Source organism: Taurulus bubalis, assembly GCF_910589615.1.
Source record: "Taurulus bubalis genome assembly, chromosome: 7".
NCBI classification, from domain to species: domain Eukaryota; kingdom Metazoa; phylum Chordata; class Actinopteri; order Perciformes; family Cottidae; genus Taurulus; species Taurulus bubalis.
Window position 1 is genome coordinate 9256319 of NC_136595.1, and position 19340 is coordinate 9275658.

Genomic DNA, 19340 nt, shown 5'->3' on the forward strand with positions numbered 1-19340 from the left:
TGATATCGTCATTGAATTAACAATTAGTATTATCGTGACCATCACGCAGTTTTTTTGTATTTATCTAAACGTTTCTGCTGTCCCTCTTCGACCAATCAGATTGTGCGTATTTGTCTGCGATCGAGCAGCCAATCACAGCCTTTGTTTTGGCTGACTGCTACCCGACCCGGCTAGGCGGCTGCACTGAACCCGGAGCTGAAACTATACATCCATACACTGAAACCAAACCCTCAACAACTTCTATCGACATTCGGCTCACAGAAACAAAGGTGAGTGTCTCCACTTGTCGGAGCGGAACCGACCAACGTGCGGCGTCTCGTAACGTTCCCGTGAGTTCAGGTGTGGCTAACGGCTCCACTCAACGGTCGTGTTGTAGCTCGTGTGGCTAAACTAATTATCTGTTAACAGGCGTTGTGTCGCTCTCAACCACAGGATTAGCGGAAGCTGTTCCGTTGCCTAATTAGCTAATTTACCACCCGCTATAAGGGTCCAACTTAATTACTTCCTGTCTTCAAAGCAGCAGTATTTTAAGTGACGTTATTTAGGAAGTTAGCAGAAACACTTAGCTTGTTCGCTTCCCAGCGTTTCCTGTCAACTAAGTTACTATTGACGCGTTATCCCTGGATACCTGCTAATGATGACTTTAGTTTGTGGCAGCAGCAAGCAAAGTTACATAGGAGACATACAAATATGAAGTATGAAAAATACTAAATGATTTGGCTGATTCACCTGAAGTAACAGGGTATATATATATATATATATATATATATATATATATATATATATATATATACACACACACACACACACACACACACACACAATTGTATAAAACGGAGAAAAGCTCAACAAAATCCTCACATTTCAGGAACCCCGAACTTATTGAAACAATTGACCTATAATCAAAATGGATGCCAATTAATTTACTGTTTATCGGTTATTCTAGGTTTGCTCCCTATCAGCCACAAGAGCGTTAGTGATGTCCAACGCTGATGTTGGGGGATCAGTTGGGGTTATAGAAAATGCACAATGTTGACATGACAACATGACCTACAATATTGTTATTTATATTTGTCTGTGTTCTCCCGCATGTCCAGCACTGTCACTCCAGAGGGTCTCTTTCAAAATGCCTCAGACAAACAAATCAGAGAGCAGTGGCGGTGCTCAAGGTCAGGTATCTGCCCCAGAGGGTGAGCCGCCACCGCCACCACCATCACCACCACCACCACCTGAAGCTGGAGGTGGAGGTGATGAAGGCGCTGTGGAAGACCAGGGAGACCAGGATATCATCAGATCACCCAGTGACCCAAAGAAATACAGGTGGGAGAGTGAAAGGTGTCTGGTTTAAAATGTAAAAATATATACTTAAATGTCGATATTTTTATTTTTAAGACCTCCGGTTTCTAAAGCATTCAAGAACAAATTGGCTTTTTTTTGTGAAATTCTTAGATGTTAAAAGTGCTTTTATCTGTGAATATGAGTGACAGTCATGTTTGAAAAGCTCTGATCGTGCACTAATGTGTCCATGAACGCCAAATGAATGGAATTAAATATAAAGTAACTGAGCTACAGGTGTGAAAGCACCCTTTGTTTTCACAGCTACTAAGACAGAGTAAGCCACAATGTTTGAATGTTGCTGTCCCGCTCTCTGCAGATGCATTGAGCTGAGTAATGGCCTCCGAGTGCTCCTCATCTCCGACTTCAGCAGGACGGACGGAAAGGGAGGCAGTGAAAACGGAGAGGACAAGGGGGAGACGGACGACGGGGAGGAAGAGGAGGAAAGGGTGGAAGCTGAGGATGAAGGGGATTCCGGTGAGGGGTCGGAGGAGGAAGAGGAGGAGAACAGAGAGGAAGAGCAGGACAGCGACTTTGATGAGCTAGACGAGGATAACGCAGAGAAGACGAAGAGAGGGAGCTCTGAGAAGCAGGTGGGTGAAGTAAAGATACTCCGATCAAAAGTATCAGATGTGTCAGATTAAGCAACGGGTGTGTGTGTGTGACAAGGCTTTGTTTTCTTCTCATGAATGTAATGTAATTAATATATTTTACAATATTATATTCAACACAATATATTACATTTATTTAGTCAACACTTTTATCAAAAGTTAAGACCGTGAGGAACTTCTTACAGGTTACTAAACAGTCTCAGTTTAATACGGATGTAAACTGGACCATCAGCGAGAATATTGTCTATTTCTACATGGTTATTTTTAATGTTTGTCCCTGATGCTACCAGGTAAAATCCTGCAGGTTCACTGTGGGGCAGACCGCCAGTAAAAAGGTTTTCTGAAGGGACACTGGTGCTGCCAACACAAAATGAATGTTCATCGTAGTAGCTTTAAATTAATATCACTTTATACACATTTTTAACACGTGTTGGTTTATTTTTTTGTTGAAATATTCTCAATTAATTTTCCTTATTTATATATTTCATTCATGTATTTTTTTCAGACTCAGCCCAAAACTGAATGTATTTATCTATACTATACTATTAAGTATTGTGTGTATCACAGCCTGATGTATCTTCTTCCTCTGAGTCATAAAGCTCCATTGTTGTCCAGAAACACACCAATGAGTCACACTGTAGCGGTGGGTTCCTTCATCACCATGAACACACAAACACTGTAGTTTATTTTGACTCAATCCCACGTCCTGCTGCCACAAATCACTAAATCACAAATCACCACCAAATGTGGATTAATCCACTGCTATAAATAGTCCTCAACAAATTAACTATTTAATAAAACTACAGAGACCAGCTGTTTTTAGATTACTGGGTTTATTTTTATTTATTTTTTGCATTGAAACTATGTATTTGTGAAGTGTTTTTAAAGATAAAGCTGAATATCTAAAGTAATGGTGTTTGAATAGTTTTATTCACTGAATCACTAACATGGAGTGAAAGGTGTACAGTGAAGATGACTGCTGTTTTGTGTCCTGAACACGCAACTATAAACTTTGTAGTTACCCTTGATAGTCTTCACTGTGCTGAATGAATATTCAAGTTGAAAGTTTGTGTGCGTTTCCAGGCAGCAGCTGCTCTGTGCATCAGTGTGGGGAGCTTCAGTGACCCGGACGACCTGCCCGGCCTCGCCCACTTCCTGGAGCACAGTGAGTCCACCTTTTAATGCTGCTTTCTGACTGAGAGAGCTGTTTTAGAGCTGCACATTTTTAGCTTATAGTTTTGTGTTATTTGCATGCAGCGTCTTACTGCAAAGAAATCATGTTGTGTGTTTTTGGCTATTAATCGTGTCTCCTGATTTCTTCATTACTTTTTATTTCCTCCCCTGATGTTCAGTGGTGTTCATGGGCAGTGAGAAATACCCAGCAGAGAATGGCTTTGACGCCTTCCTGAAGAAGCACGGTGGGAGCGACAACGCCTCCACCGACTGTGAGAGGACCATTTTTCAGTTTGACGTGCAGAAGAAGTATTTCAGAGAAGCGCTCGACAGGTGAGGCCGGCTTCGGCGCAGACAACCGCAAACTTTGTGACCACGTCTTTTGGAGATTTATCATACGAAACAAACAAACACAGTTCTGAAGCTGTGGCAGAGCTCGAGTTGGCCCAGAATGGGACTTAGGCCAGTAAACGTGGTTTCCTGTCGAAACATTGAGATCTTAGGCAACTCCACGCCGTGAAGGCCGGTGTCCAGTGTGTGTTTGTGTTGATGGCAGCTGCTTGTCGGCTATCTGGATCTCTGACGGGAGGTCATTGATGCTGTTTTTGGACCTGCCGTCGGTGTATGCCAACATGTCATGTGAGGAGACCCCTGCAGTTTGTCCTGCAGGTTGAGTCATTGACGTCTGCATAAAGCAGCTGCTAAAATGTTACCTGTGCAGGTGAACATTTGTGACCAGTGTGGTCGTTCCTTTACTCATCAATGAATCCCTTTGTTTGTTTGTTTGTTTGTTTGTTTGTTTTTTGTTTTTTAATTATTTTTTATTAAGCATTTAATCTTTTGTTTGATAAAATGTCAAACTGTGAAAAAGGAACGTGTTCCCAGAGTCCAATGTGACGTCTTTATATGACATAAACCAGTTCATCAATAAAATACAATAGAACTAAATACAAATAAAGTGATTTATCCCGTTTTCAACTTTTGTTCTCTTTCTTTCTTTCTTTCTTTCTTTCTTTTATCATGTTTGTTCCAGGTGGGCTCAGTTCTTCATCTGTCCTCTGATGATAGAAGATGCCATCGATAGAGAGGTGGAGGCTGTGGACAGTGGTGAGTGACACAAATTACATATCGTCAATTATTTTCTGTAATCGCATACTCTATAGCAGTGGTCCCCAAACTAAGGCCCGCGGGCCGGATACGACCCGCCTCCACATTTGGCCTGGCCCCCTGAACAATACCAGAGACGCATTATGATTTTTTTTTTTCAGTCTGGCCACGTAAATCCTAGACTAGCCCCTGTCAAATAGAACGGAATAATGGCGAAAAGGTTAGGTAAGAGAAAAATTGATTCAGAATGCAGGGTATTTAACCTGCAGTGGTCAAACGATTATTTTTTTGTTCAATGCAAAGAAAAGGCTGTTTGTCTCATCTGTCAAGAGGCTGTGGCGGTATTCAAAGAATACAATCTTCGCCGACACTATGAATCCCGTCACAAAGACAAGTATGATAACTTGCAAGGCCAAATGCGAGCAGACAAACTCTCAAAGCTAAAAAGTGGACTGTTAGCTCAGCAGAATACATTTGTACGCCAAACTCAGCTGAACCAGTCATCCATTCGGCTTTTTTTCCCTTGATCCCGGAAAAGGTTATTAATATTTGGTTATGTGTGGCTTTCTGAAAAACAATAAATGTTTGCATTTAGGCACCCCTGCGATCGTCACACTTTTTCTGTTACAAACTGACCCCGGCCCCCATCAGAAAAGGGAAAAGTGATGTGGCCCTCACAGGAAAAAGTTTGGGGACCCCTGCTCTATAGCATCATAAAACTCCACCAGTGCACCTTTAATCTGCTGAGATGAGATGTTTTCACACATTTTGCTCCTCATGCTCTGTTCTATACCAGGTCTGAACTAACTACCTGACTTTTCAGCTCGAGTCACACTTTTTTCTTTTTTTTTTCTTCTTTCTTTTTCTCTTTTCTGATTTCCTGTTCAGAGTACCAGCTAGCGAGGCCGTCTGACTCGCATCGTAAGGAGATGCTGTTTGGGAGTCTGGCTAAACCAGGACACCCTATGGGCAAATTCTGCTGGGGTAAGAACAACACACAACTGTTGTGCCTTTCCCACTGAATCCCTGTGACTTGTTCTGTTTTTTTTTTTATATCATGATAAAAGCTTCATTCTAAAGACATTTTTCAGGGTTTTAAAAAGTCCTATTTCTGAGGTGATGGAATTGGAAGTGGAAGTGGTTCACCTCACTATTGAACATCTTCTCCTGTCAGGTAACGCTCAGACATTAAAGCACGACCCCAAAGAGAAGCAGATCAACACCTACCAGCGGCTCAGAGACTTCTGGAGGAGATATTACTCTGCTCATTACATGACGCTCACCGTTCAGTCCAAAGGTACTTACACAAACTCTCCAGAGACGACTATTCCAATATTTTTACTGATTTTGCAAGCTTGTTTTAGTGTTTAAAAGCCCTCCGCAGGTCTGTGAGGCTGTAGTGCTTGGGTGTCGGGGCAGTTGATTTGGGTTGCTGCTGTTCAACAAAATGAGCTAAAATCTATCCTGTTTTGGCCGCGCCGCAGTTTCCTTTTAGTTTCATGACGTCGGGTCGCTCAATCGGCTGCAAGGCTCCTAACATAAATAGGGCAAGAAGCAACTCGCAATAAATTAAAAAAAAACATTTGTAAGAAAGTAGTTTGCTGGAAATGTTTTAATGTCCGACCAACGCTTATGAAAAACCCTGCAGTATAGTACTGCATCATGCTAATGTCAACATCCAACGTAAAGAGTAACTGAACAGCAGTGCCATCACTGTTGGGTCTGTAACCACTCGCACAACAGTGATGTCATCATTTACTGACACACCATGAAGAATACTTCTACATCACTGCACTGCTGGAGGTCAGAAAAAACAAGGTTTTCATCTGAGATGCTCTTTAATGGACAGCTAACTTTAGCCTGCTATGCTACCAGTAAGCTGCTGTTGGTATGATTGTGAAGCTCAATGAGATGTTCTGCTCTCTGACACTGTTTTTTTGTTGTTGATTAGAGACTCTGGACACTCTGGAGCAGTGGGTGAAAGAAATCTTCATCAAAGTTCCCAACAAGTAAGACACTTTGTAGTATAAAAGTAAAGTGTACAGCTCTACAAAACAAAACAAAAACTCTTGCCGAACAGCCGATTCTGTACTCATCAGACTTATGAATGAAAACAGGTTTGTGTCGTAACATCTTTTTATTGTTTTTAGCAACAAAGCGCGAGCCGACTTCTCTCACCTCCTGCAGCCGTTTGACACGCCAGCCTTCAACAAACTCTACAGAGGTCAGATAGTAATGGTAATAGTAGTCGTAGTAGTAGTACTAGGATATGTTTTTCTTTTAAGTACGCTACACACTAATGTTTACTTGTATATATATTTTGTAAATTATTTAATGTAGTAGTTCTACTAATAACATTTTTACATGCATGAATTATGGTAATAATTGTAGAAATCTAACCATATAGTCATGGGTTCATGTATTTATTACTGCAGGTATATGATTGATAATTATTAAAAGGATTTTTAGGTCTAATTTCAACATGTGTCTTGCAGTCATCCCTGTGAGGAAGGTTCATGCTCTGACCATCAGCTGGGCCGTGCCGCCGCAGGGGAAACACTACAGGTGAGTCAGCCTCCAATACAGTATATTAGGAAGAAGTACAAAAATTGTAACGGATAAAAGAAAAAGAACAAAGTTGGGGAGGAGCTGGAGACACGAAAGCCGTCCACTTAGATACTCAAATTTTGGGAACGTTGTGGGAAAATGTTCACCTGGGTGTGTACTGCACTCACGAGACGGATGAATCCGTGGAGTTGAGCTGATGTACAGACAAGTCAAACCGTTGCCTACACTTAGACATTTCTCAGTTTAATTAGACTGTTTATTTTGCCAGAGTGAAGCCTCTTCACTACATCTCCTGGCTGATAGGACACGAAGGAACCGGCAGCATCCTGTCTCTGCTCAGGAAGAAGTGAGTCATGACGAAATTAACTGATTGTAAACTGGCAGTAAATGTTAAGTTAGTGCACAGGACTTATCGTGTGTGTTTTCAGGTGCTGGGCTCTGGCTCTGTTCGGAGGAAACAGTGAGACGGGTTTCGACCAGAACACCACCTACTCTATCTTCTCCATCTCAATCACCCTCACTAACCAGGGCTACCAGAACTTCTATGAGGTCAACACACACACACACACACCGTCATATTTGTCTGTCTATACTAGTGAGGACCCCCAACCTCAACCTTAAAAGTGTTAAACTTCAAACAATCTTGTGATGTAGTGAGGACAAGTCAAAGTACGCTAGTATAAACCTGAAATTGGTCCTCACAAAGACATACACACACTTAAATGGAATTTGACAGTGGTTTTAAAGCACCTTAAACTGATGGTGCTGTTTAAGTAGTCACTAAAACATAATAAGAATAATTAGTTTTTTATTTCTAAATGCTTCATGATTTATGTCTGTGCAGGTGGTCCATTTTGTGTTCCAGTACTTAAAAATGCTACAGACTCTCGGCCCCCAGCAGAGGTCAGTCTCCTTACCAACACACTTATTTTGGGTACTACGATGCACCGTTGTAGTAACAGTTTTACCGCTTATTCTGCCGCACAAGCGTGTGCGTGTGTGTGCGCACACACACACAAGTAAATGTTGATGTTTTTGTTTCCTGTTAATCCCTGAACCAGAAAAAAAAAGTGGCAGAAATTCAGTCGTGTACACATAAGTTCTTTAAAAAATAGATTTTTCAGGACAGCAACATAAAAAAAAACGTTATTTTAAGTCGTCAAGTAGCTCTAGAACACAAACAATAATCATATTTTGTGCATATAAATATAAACACACAGGTATTTGTGCATGTTTGTCCTTGTTTGTCTCTATTTGTTTCATATTTCAGCAAACTTCTTTTTCAGGATCTATGAGGAAATTCAGAAAATTGAAGCCAACGAGTTCCACTATCAGGAGCAGGTACTGCAGCACAGACATACTGTAAACAGAAACACCCCTTTGTTGGTAAATTAGTGTTTACAACCAAATAACAACGCACTGTTCAGTCAGCAGGTTTACTGCTGACTTTATTTACTGATCAGATGGTGTTGTATATGCAAATTTATCATCTTTGTTCCGACGATTCTGAAGACGGTTTTGAGGAAAGAATCATCAGTTGTGATTGTTAAAGCTACAATGATGATGATAATAATGACAATAATCGAAATTATAGCGTTATAGTGTGGGTGTAGCATGGATGCTTTCTCATCTAAATATATTTAAGTTAGAAATTGTATTAAAATGGGTTCAAATTTAACCGAAACCGATCTGATATGAAATGTCTGACACTTGTTGAAGCATTGATGAAGGCAAAGAGACATGAACACTGAAGAGTTAACGAAAACATGTATGTGTGTCTCGAATTAAACCTAAATATGTGATTTAATATTGTGCTGTTGTCTCTGCCGACAGACGGATCCCATCGAGTTTGTGGAGAACATCTGCGAGAACATGCAGCTGTTTCCCAAAGAGGACTACCTGACCGGAGACATGCTCATGTTTGACTTTGACCCGAAGGTAACCAGGGCCGAAAGACCGAGATCTGATCCAGAATCAGCATGAGTCGAATATAAGTAGAAGGGAAAGGTAATAAAATGTGTTTTTTGTGTGTTCAGGTGATCAGTGACGCTCTTGCCCCGCTGACTCCCGACAGAGCAAATCTGCTGCTCCTGTCACCAGAGAACGAAGGCCAATGTCCACTCAAAGAGAAGTGGTTCGGTACCTGCTACAACATGGAGGGTACGACACACACACTCTTGTTGCGGGCCGGCTGAGAGTAAAACAAAACTTATATTTAATGTCAGTTGACATGAATTTAATATTGAATGGTTAATTTTATGCATTACATATTCATCCTAAGTTGTAGACGCACACGTGTGCAACACCTACAGACGAGGAAAGTGAAAGCTGGTGGGAAATTTGTGCTGCAGACAATGAGCGTTAAAGCTTCAGATTTCACATTTCACATTTCAACCAGCAAAATGTCTGTGTTAAGTGCAGCTCGCTTCCTGCTGTGTAGTGAGAATAATTAACTTGCATAATAATTTGGTCCGAGTGTCACCATGTGTCCTCTTGCTTACTCTTGAAAGGAGAATCTTTACCAGGGTTATAAGAACATTGCATCGAGTTTAACTTGGACGTGTTTGTTTTGTCTCGTCAGACATCCTGGACGAGTGGGCTCAGCGCTGGTCAGGAGACTTCAAACTCCACCCTGAACTCCACCTTCCTGCTGAGAACAAATTCATCGGTCAGTACAATCACAACTGTACATGATGCCACAAAAGATTAAAAAGTAGAAACATGAATCCAACACGATCAGCTGCTCCATCAGATTCATGATGAAGTTCTTTTTCTTCCTTCTCCTCCTCTGTTCCTTTTTCTTTCTTGTTTTCCCCACCATCATCATCTTCATCTTCTTCGTGCTACAGCGTCGGATTTTAGCCTGAAGGAGTCCGACTGTCCGGACACTGAGTTTCCTGTCAGGATACTGAACAACGAGCGAGGCTGTATGTGGTACAAGAAGGACAACAAGTTCAAGATCCCCAAAGGTAAACACAGGAAGCATGAATGTTTGTTGGGCTGCGACTCAACTAAACATTTTCAATTCATCTGCTGATGGTGAGGCTGCAGAATCTTTTAAATAACGTCTAAAATCTTTTTATTATATTACCTTTTTTTAATTCCAGAACAGTTTTTCAGCCAAGGCTGTATAGATTAACTTCATTATTGTTAATATTATTATTATTTTAAGCATTAACATTACATAAAACGTGCAAAAAATATATTTTCATTCAGTTCATTCACTTGGCAATTACTGTACAACCGTCTCCCACAAATCAATATGATTTTACATATGTTTTAATTTATCCCGGCATTTTAACTTCTCCACCATTTTATGAAGAAGAAAAAAATCTCCCATGATTGTCTTTTTATACATATTTAATGAGCATCATTAGAAGCAGCCTGAAAGCTCTGAACATTTTTTTTCTTCTAACAGCTGGTTCTCTTCAATTATTATGACAATAAATAACTAAAAACTTAAACTTGGGATTTTAGATGAATAAAATAATAAACTGAGTCATTCACTAATTAATAATTTAACATGATTCACATTTCTTCTGTCTTTCAGCTTATATCCGTTTCAACCTAATCTCCCCAATCATTCAGAAGAGTCCTGAGAAGTAAGAGATGATTTCTTAAAATAAATAATTAAGGATTTGTCTTCCTGTGGTGACGACGGGGGAAACGCTGCTGCGGTTGTGTTCACCCGCGTTGTTCCTCTTTCAGTCTGGTTCTGTTTGACATCTTCGTGAACGTCTTGGCTCACAACCTGGCCGAGCCGGCCTACGAGGCCGACGTGGCTCAGCTGGAGTACAAGCTTGTGGCCGGAGAGCACGGGATGGTGATCCGACTGAAGGGCTTCAACCACAAGCTGCCGGTGAGAAGACACACGGCAGCTCTGCTCTCTGCTATGTTCACATTTTAGAGAGTCTTCGTCACATTTTCCTCATTCATTTAAGCAATAAGGTACGAGAGGCAGTACCGTGTCGTGCAATAATGTACTGTTCAAGGGAGTTGTTAGGCCCGACGCGCAGCGGAGGTCCGGCAAACCCTTGAACTGTACATTATTGTAGACACAGTACTGCCTCGAGTACCTTATTGCTTTTATAATACGGGTACCTGCGACTTTATAAATAGTAATAGTAAGCTCCCTTTCAGCACAAAATAGTTGTAGCCACCAAGCGTTGTGTATCGCATTTCAGCAACAGAGAAAATAGTCCCATACGTGTATGGCGGTTGCGTAGCAACCGCCACGAACATACGGGACTATAAAACTGACTGCCTGGTCAGTAAATCGCAGATTTACTGACCAGGCAGTCAGTTTTATAGTCGGTTGGAAGCAGGTGGAGGATGACACGCAGACACCAATGTAAAGAAGTGCTCTCGCTGCTTCTGTCCGTCTTTTCTCCGTCATTTTTCTCCTCCATGATGTTTAGAGAACTTGCCTCGCGTCGGAAATTACCGACGTAATTATCTCTCACTAGAAATTATCACGATTTTGTGGTCAAACCCTTTTCATTCCTCATCTCATTTTAGGGAGGAAGTGACGTTGTGTTGTCGTTCGTTATGCTAGTGTGGGGGATGCTACGTGAGCTTGTTAGCTGTTCCGTTTGAGCTGACGTTACTGTTAGCGAAGAACCCCGTTGCAATACTGTGAACACTCAAGCAATACACCTGCAACTTAAGGAAACCAACGTCTGCGGGACGTTACAATATCAAAGTTTACACGAACATGTTTGGTAACTGTCAAGCTTGAAATGACAACTAACGGTCGCGCAATTTAAATCTACCTGTTGTTTTAAGTGCGCACTGATATGAAACGCTCTAAATGTAAACAGGCTGTACAGTACTTAATGGCTGAATAAACCACACCTCGTGACTCACTCTCAACCAATCAGAATGCTTGATTTGATCTACCCGTATTATAATGTGTTATTTCACTTCTAGAATTATATCAGAATGGTGATAATTATGACCCAATCTGCTGAGTAACCGTGGCCATAACTGCAATCAACATATCTCTAGTACACGCTAAGACACAGTTGGAGACTAGCTGGTGAGCACAGTAAGTGGAGTCCGAGCAGCTGTGAAAATAAATGGCTTTAATGGCTGAGGAGCATCTTTCTGACGTGGAACTCGACCGAGGAAGAATATCTCCAGTACAAGCACACTGAAAGCCCTCGTCAAAGCTGTGTGACTGAGGAGGTACTTGCTAAATTTGACAAAAAAAAAGTCTATTTGATTAGACTCCATCTTTAAGTACAATATATGTACTTAATTTCTTTCCACCTCATTGACCTCCCTCTTTGCTTGTGTTGCAGCTACTGTTGAGACTCATCGTCGATCATCTTGCAGACTTCCGAGCTGAGCCGAGCGTCTTCAATATGTTCTCTGAGCAGCTGAAGAAAACCTACTTCAACATCCTCATTAAGCCTGAGAGACTGGGAAAGTACGACACACACACACACACACACACACACACACACACACACACACACACGTCTTTCTATATAACCATCATGGAGTATGAGTGAGACACATTCTAATGGTATCCACAATCTGATATAAAAACTATCCAGATAAATTTGTTATGATACAATGAGGATATATATATGCAACTTCATTGATATACTATTTTCTTTATTAAATGTATATTTAATGAATGTGTATATTTGTGTGTGTGTGTATATATATATATATATATATATATATATATATATATATATATATATATATATATATACACACACACACAAATATACACATTATATATATATATACACAAATAGAAGTATAGTATATCAATGTAGTTGTATCTCTGAATATTTTTTTTCTTTTTCAGATTTAACGCATCTCCAACATAGTTTATGATTTAACAAATCACGTGACCGAACAAACTCCAGAGAGGTTCACTGAGAAGCAGCTGGCTCTGTAAAGACATTTACCTTGTTTACTTCCCCACCCGTCTCTCTCCAGGGACGTCCGTCTGCTGATCCTGGAGCACTGTCGCTGGTCAGTCATTCAGAAGTATCAGGCCGTCATGAAGGGGCTGACCGTCGATGACCTCATGACCTTTGTCACCGGTCTGAAGGCGGAGCTGTACGTTGAGGGGCTGGTGCAGGGGAACTTTACCAGCGTGGTGAGACACACAAGCAAACAGAAATGTACAGCTGCAAAACAGTCAGTTCCCCCAAATAACAAAAAAAAATGTACGCTCTATTTTTAGTTTTAAGTGTCCATGTGTTCAGACACCTCCCTCTAGAATACTATGGAGGGGAGTTTATTTTGTGCTGCGCTAATATCGGATGAGCTATAACTTTATTATCATCTGGAGGGAAATCGCTGTGCAGCATTTGCAGTACAAAGTAGGAAAGAGTACAAATATACAACAGATATCCACACATAAATAGGTTAATAGTAAGGATCAGAGGTTGCTCAGATCTCAAACCTGCTTCTTGGTGATTGTGTATAGATATGCATGATGCATTGCATTAACAGGTGCTAGCTAAACTATTGATTAATTGTGGGGTCTATCAAAAAAATCTCAAGGTCATTAAACCTGTTTTTGTTTTAAAACACACAGGTGTTCAGTTTACTTCCGGGTCATGCACATATGTTGTTTTTTGTGCACTTGATGTTGAGGGAACCAGATTGAAAACTTGTAATCTCACACATTGTTTTCTTAAACAGGAGTCCAAAGAGTTTCTGCAGTACTTCATTGAGTGAGTATTCTGTGGCTTTTCTTTCTTTCACTTTTATTGTTTCTGGTATGGGAGGTTTTAAAGTAGAAGTTACTTAAATGTTGACACTTTTTTTTATAAATTGTCAGTGTTTAACTGTAATTTATACTATATGGGGAAAAAAAGGGTAAAGGCAGTTTCTAAAGTTTGATGTGAAGAACGCTGAAATTAGTTTTTATTATTTACCACAATAAAAAAAAAACATCTGTTGCATTACCGCCGTGAGGGTGCAGTGCGACGTAAACAAGGCCACGAGAAGCTCAGACTACTTCACACACAGAGGGAGTGTGACTTCATACTGTCTGTCTGCCTGTCTGTCTGTCTGCAGTAAGCTGCAGTTCCAGTCTCTGTCAGCAGAGGTCCCTGTGTTGTTCCGGGTGGTGGAGCTCCCTAAGAAACAACATCTCTGTAAAGTCAAGTCTCTCAACAAAGCAGACGCCAACTCTGAGGTCACGGTCTACTATCAGGTATAATAATACGTTTATTTATTTAGTACCACCAGGACGCTTCTCACCCTCTAAGATGCACACTTGTTCGCCATCCATCATGTTTTTGAACAAGGGGTATTTATTTTTGACACGCGCCCCTTGCTCAGTCTGGTCGTGCAGATTGTTTCAGTTTTAAATGCCAAGATGTCAGCCTGCCATAATGTCGGTATAATAATGGTGTGTTTAGACATTCAACAACATCGTCTCTCTTTCAGAAAGTGTCCCTGTTTCTTTGGGTAATCCACAGGGAACTCTGCAGGACATTTTCAGAGGGATTATATCAACATCTGATGCTCGTTTGAGTCACTGAGACCTAATCTTTCAATTCTTCGAGCGCCACAAACAAAAATGTCATTTGATCAGATATCTTCCAACTCCAGAAAGTAAAATCAAAACTGTACAAGGAAGGCAACAGAAAACATTTCTCACTTGATCACATTTGTTGATTTCTATTTGTAAATCCCCGATAATGCAACATTGTGAATAACAAATCAGTTGAAATTGGCACACTAGGAGCTCGTTAAAATGAGCTGTTAGGAAGGTCTTCAGTCTTAATGAGAATATGAAGGTTAAAGGTCACTGTGACCTCACGAAACACGTGTTTGGCTAATTATGACAATTCCACAAAGATGACTTGCAGGATAAAATTATGAATTTGTGACGTTTTGTAAAAACACGGACGTAAACTGCAACATGACAAACAACTGATGCGTTAATTTTAGTTTTAGAAATGTATCAATAATGATCGTTTGTCATTTGTTATCATGTTCTCTATAATTGCAGTTTGACTGAAGTGTAATCTAAACTATTCCACACATCTATTCATCTATTGTACTTTTTTACTTTACTATACTACATTTATCTGACAACTTTACTTACTTTTCAAATTATTTTTTGCACACACAATATATTAAAATATGATGTTTGGTTGTAAATTAAACTACCCAACAGTTTATGCAATGTAGTTTATGTCTACAGCTGAATTAGTCCATTTATCAATAAGTCGATTGACAGAAAATTATTGGCAACTATTTTGATGGTTTAAGTCATTTTTCATGTAAAAACATTGAATGGTTCCCTGGTGCTTTTAATAATTGAAGTACATTTTCCTGATTTAACTTTAGAACTTTTACTTCCGTAACATTGTAAATGCAGGAGTATTTCTACAGTGTGGCATTAGCTCTTTTACTTCAGTAAATATTCTAAATGCTTCCTCCACCACTGAGGTCTTCTTTTAGAAAGATTATTTTTATTCTCTGCTCTTGTTGATGTGTCTACATTTGGGTTCTGTTGCAGTCGGGGCTGAAGAACCTCAAAGACCACGCTCTGATGGAGCTGATGGTGGTGAGTGAGGACATGTTTACTACCAGCTCACCAACACAAGTGACTAAATACACTTTTGTCTAAGTTCTGCTGGGAGAGTCACGATTCTCCATTAAAAGAATACCTGATTTTCTCGTAGTGGCGGAAAAATGTGGTTCTGAAACAACGGATCAGTCCATTTGGAGTATGGGGGTGTCTGAGTTTACATAGCTTTGAATACATCACCATGTAGACCAAGTTGCACTTTCTGGAGCAGCCTCCTAGCTATAGCCTCAGAAGGGTTAAATACCAACATGATAAAGCTGCCGTTTCAAAATCAAAGAATTTATTTATTTGTATTATTTAATCGGAGTACTCACAAGAGCGTAGCACTATCAGAACGCTAGATTATTATTTTTAATCTATAAATGATTCTCTCAAATCATTTATAGCAGTTGAATCAGGCACTTTTTTTCTATCTTTTCTTTTAAACGGTAAAAAGGTACTCGAGCTGCTTTGGTGTCGATATTCAAATGAAACCAAGTCTGTTGTTGGACACTGTGCACATCTCAGGCTGAGCGTGCACGTCATCGAACTGACTTCGACTCGTCTGCTTCCACAGATGCACATGGAGGAGCCCTGCTTCGACTTCCTCAGGACGAAGGAGACGCTGGGGTCGGTGTCAGTCGTTAGTATACAGATTAGTAATGCGCACTCGCAGCTGTTTAATCCCCAAAAAACTCTCGATCCCCAGGTACCAAGTGTACCCGACCTGCAGAAACACCTCAGGAGTGCTGGGATTCTCCGTTACCGTGGAAACACAGGCCACTAAATTCAGGTGAGTTGACCTTTCCAAAGCATGAGCTGCGACAGCGACGCTGGCTTTGCTTTTGTGTGTGTTTTGAGTGGAAGGACTTTCGACGCAGTCATGAAAGTTAAAGTGTGTGTAGTTGATCAAAATGAATACTTGCTACAAGCAAGCCAAGTCCCCACAGACCGAGCACACACACACACACACACACACACACACACACACACACACTTTGTTTCTAAAACCCCGCCCCTTCCTCCCCGCAGCACCGAGTTGGTGGAAGCTAAGATCGAGGAGTTCCTGGTCAGCTTCGGGGAGCGTCTGTCCGGTCTGAGCGAGGAGGCCTTCAGGACCCAGGTGACGGCGCTCATCAAGCTGAAGGAATGCGAGGACGCTCACCTAGGAGAGGAAGTGGACCGCAACTGGTTCGAGGTGGTCACACAGCAGTACGTCTTCAAGAGGCTCAACAAGGAGGTGAGACACGCCTGTTCTCCCCGTCTCGCTCTCTTTCCCGCCGTCCCCGGTCTCTTCTGTATCTCTCCCTGTCATGTAGTATGTATAAATAAAACCAACTGAATCTATTGGATGCTGGTCTGTGGTTCTAACCTGTTGTGGTCTCCGCTGCAGATCGAGGCTCTGAAGTTGTTTTCTCAGGAGCAGCTGGTCTTCTGGTTCCTGGAACACAGAAACGCCAACAGCAGGAAGCTCAGTGTTCATGTAAGAGTGTTTGTGATCACATGAATTGTAGACAAACATCTTCAATAAGTACTTTTTTTTATTGTAGTCAGGAGTTCCCTTGTGCTACGTCTTTGTTGTGTCGGTACAGAAAAATGCTGTGACAAAGCCAGATTTAAAGAACGCCTTTTGCAAATATTAAGAGCACAGGAAATATAGATGGTTTGAGATTTTAGTGATGCAGGCATTGTCACTTTTACCAAATGTATCACGCAAGTTTTACACAAACAAGAAAAGGTCGAGATGAGACCACAAAGTCAATTATCGGCATGTTTGGTTTAATCTTTTCAGGTTGATATTTTTTTATTTTTATAGAAATAATCTGAAACCAGTGGCCGTTGCTTTCAAGAAAGTCTACTAAAAAGTGATGTCAGAAGGAATTGAACGTATTCACAGTTTTTAATCAATGGGCTAAACATGCAAACCTGTACACGCCCTCTTTATTAAAGTTTAACTATCAAGACAGCAACTGTTTCCAATCCGAGGAAGAACAGATAAGCAAGCGCCAACATGTTTTGTTTTCTGCGTCTCGGTCAGGTCGTTGGTTTTGGGGTGGAGGAGAACGACCCGCCAGAACACATTGCCACCGACAGCGGCGACAACCCGCCCTCCTCGTCCTACGGGGAAGTGTGCAAGCTGACCTTCGTGCCGGCCTCCTCGCCGCTGCTCAAGGACACCGCGCTCATCACCGAGATCCGAGCGTTCACCTCCTCCCTCCCGCTGCACCCCTACCACAAGATCCTCAGCTAGGCCACTCGCACTAGAGGCCTCCTTGAGTTATTAATAATAACAGTTACATAATCATTTTAACAGCCAGCGTCGATGTTTGATGGAAGAGGACATTTTTAGGATGGGCATTTCACAGGTGTTTAGTTCCTTTTGTTTCATGTACTTGCATAAAACAAAAGAAATCAAACGCTATTAAAACACTGCATTCTCATGCCTTTGGAAGAAAAGGAAAAAAAAGTGTAAGTCTGGGCATGTATTTTTAAAGCATCTCATACGCAAACGTTTTATGACGGATGACATGATACACGTGAAACTTCTTTTTTTAATGTGGCATAAAGGCTCAATGTATACAGTCAACACAAAATACAGTATAAACAATTAAAATGTCTTCTCACTGATAAAAGGGTGTCCATGGTCATTAAAACTTGTTCCACTCAGATTTCAGTTGTAATATGATTCTTGGAACTTCAGACTAAGTATTATGTACATTCTTTTCATTGCTACTTCGAAGACGTTGAACACAAAACTACATCGAAGCATTATGATGGATTTAAATGAGTCCGATTGTTAATTGTTGTTTTGAGCCGAGGACTTTATGTGATGATACTTTAATAACGGATGATGTGAAGGAAAGAAATGTGTAGACTAACTATCTGGTGGCCAGTGACAGAAAAATGTTGTGTTTTTACTCAGAATGTTGGGCAGTAGTTTGTGGAGACTGGACAATGCTGTCAACATTATTTTAATCAATTCATTAACTGCAATTCTAATAAAACTACTGTAATTGATTGCTTGAGTTCAGAGTTTTGTTTTTAGTATTACTGCAGGAGTCTGAGCTGAAGGACTTTCTGGTGCACGATTTAGAGCTAGTCCTGCTCAATGGCACCGACGAGATGGATAAGGAAGTAATTTGTCAGAGAAATAGTTTTGCTGATGGTCATATAGAGGCATAGGCATTCAATTGAGACTGATTCATAACAATTTAAAAGTTTCTCAGTAACCAAGTATGCCAACAAAGCCATGAAAGAGTCTTAGACTCAAACATCGAACAAAAAGTTCGGAAATTAGTGTTTGGTAGATTTCTCTAATGTAACAATGCTTCTTGGCAATGCATTGTATACAATTGGAAAGCCTGTTTATTTCCCTTTTAAACGATGCCCCATTTGTAAGAAACATGTATTTGTGGGTTGAGCAGCACAGCTGAGTATTTGGGTTGTGGCCATTAAAAATTTGCCAAATCTTCTCTGCCAATGAACAGCTGATTCTGCTGTTGCTTGTGACTCCTTTGGTGGATTAATGTCTATCGGTAACGAGGAAGAAACCAGACATTGGCAACTTTACAATATATTCATTTAACAAACAGTCAGGAGCCTCAGTAGCACAGCCACAACAGCCTGGCACCTCATGTGGTCACCTCCTCCTCCTCATGTGGTCACCTCCTCCTCCTCATGTGGTCACCTCCTCCTCCTCATGTGGTCACCACCTCCTCATGCTGGTCACCACCTCCTCATGCTGGTCACCTCATGTGGTCACCTCCTCCTCATGTGGTCACGTCCTCCTCATGTGGTCACCTCCTCCTCATGCTGGTCACCTCATGTGGTCACCTCCTCCTCATGTGGTCACGTCCTCCTCATGTGGTCACCACCTCCTCATGTGGTCACCTCCCCCTCATGTGGTCACGTCCTCCTCATGTGGTCACCACCTCCTCATGCTGGTCACGTCCTCCTCATGCTGGTCACCTCATGTGGTCACGTCCTCC

At 41.1% G+C, this 19340-nt stretch overlaps 1 protein-coding gene across 1 annotated transcript; it reads left to right on the top strand.

Moving 5' to 3' along the window:
• Positions 1 to 1126: 1126 nt before the first annotated feature.
• On the top strand, positions 1127 to 18363 carry LOC306738645 (nardilysin-like; the record flags this gene model as incomplete). Its single annotated transcript, XM_079220527.1, has 30 exons — positions 1127 to 1320; positions 1655 to 1928; positions 3030 to 3111; positions 3299 to 3452; positions 4153 to 4226; positions 5115 to 5210; positions 5401 to 5523; positions 6178 to 6235; positions 6377 to 6450; positions 6722 to 6791; positions 7063 to 7140; positions 7223 to 7343; positions 7639 to 7697; positions 8081 to 8135; positions 8628 to 8732; positions 8831 to 8954; positions 9376 to 9462; positions 9644 to 9763; positions 10345 to 10396; positions 10503 to 10653; positions 12098 to 12225; positions 12753 to 12915; positions 13467 to 13498; positions 13845 to 13983; positions 15301 to 15348; positions 15929 to 15981; positions 16061 to 16144; positions 16384 to 16591; positions 16745 to 16834; positions 17390 to 18363. 30 exons carry the CDS (start codon positions 1127 to 1129, stop codon positions 17600 to 17602), a joined length of 3309 nt encoding a protein of 1102 aa, XP_079076653.1. The 3' UTR covers positions 17603 to 18363.
• Between the last annotated feature and the right edge of the window lie 977 nt (positions 18364 to 19340).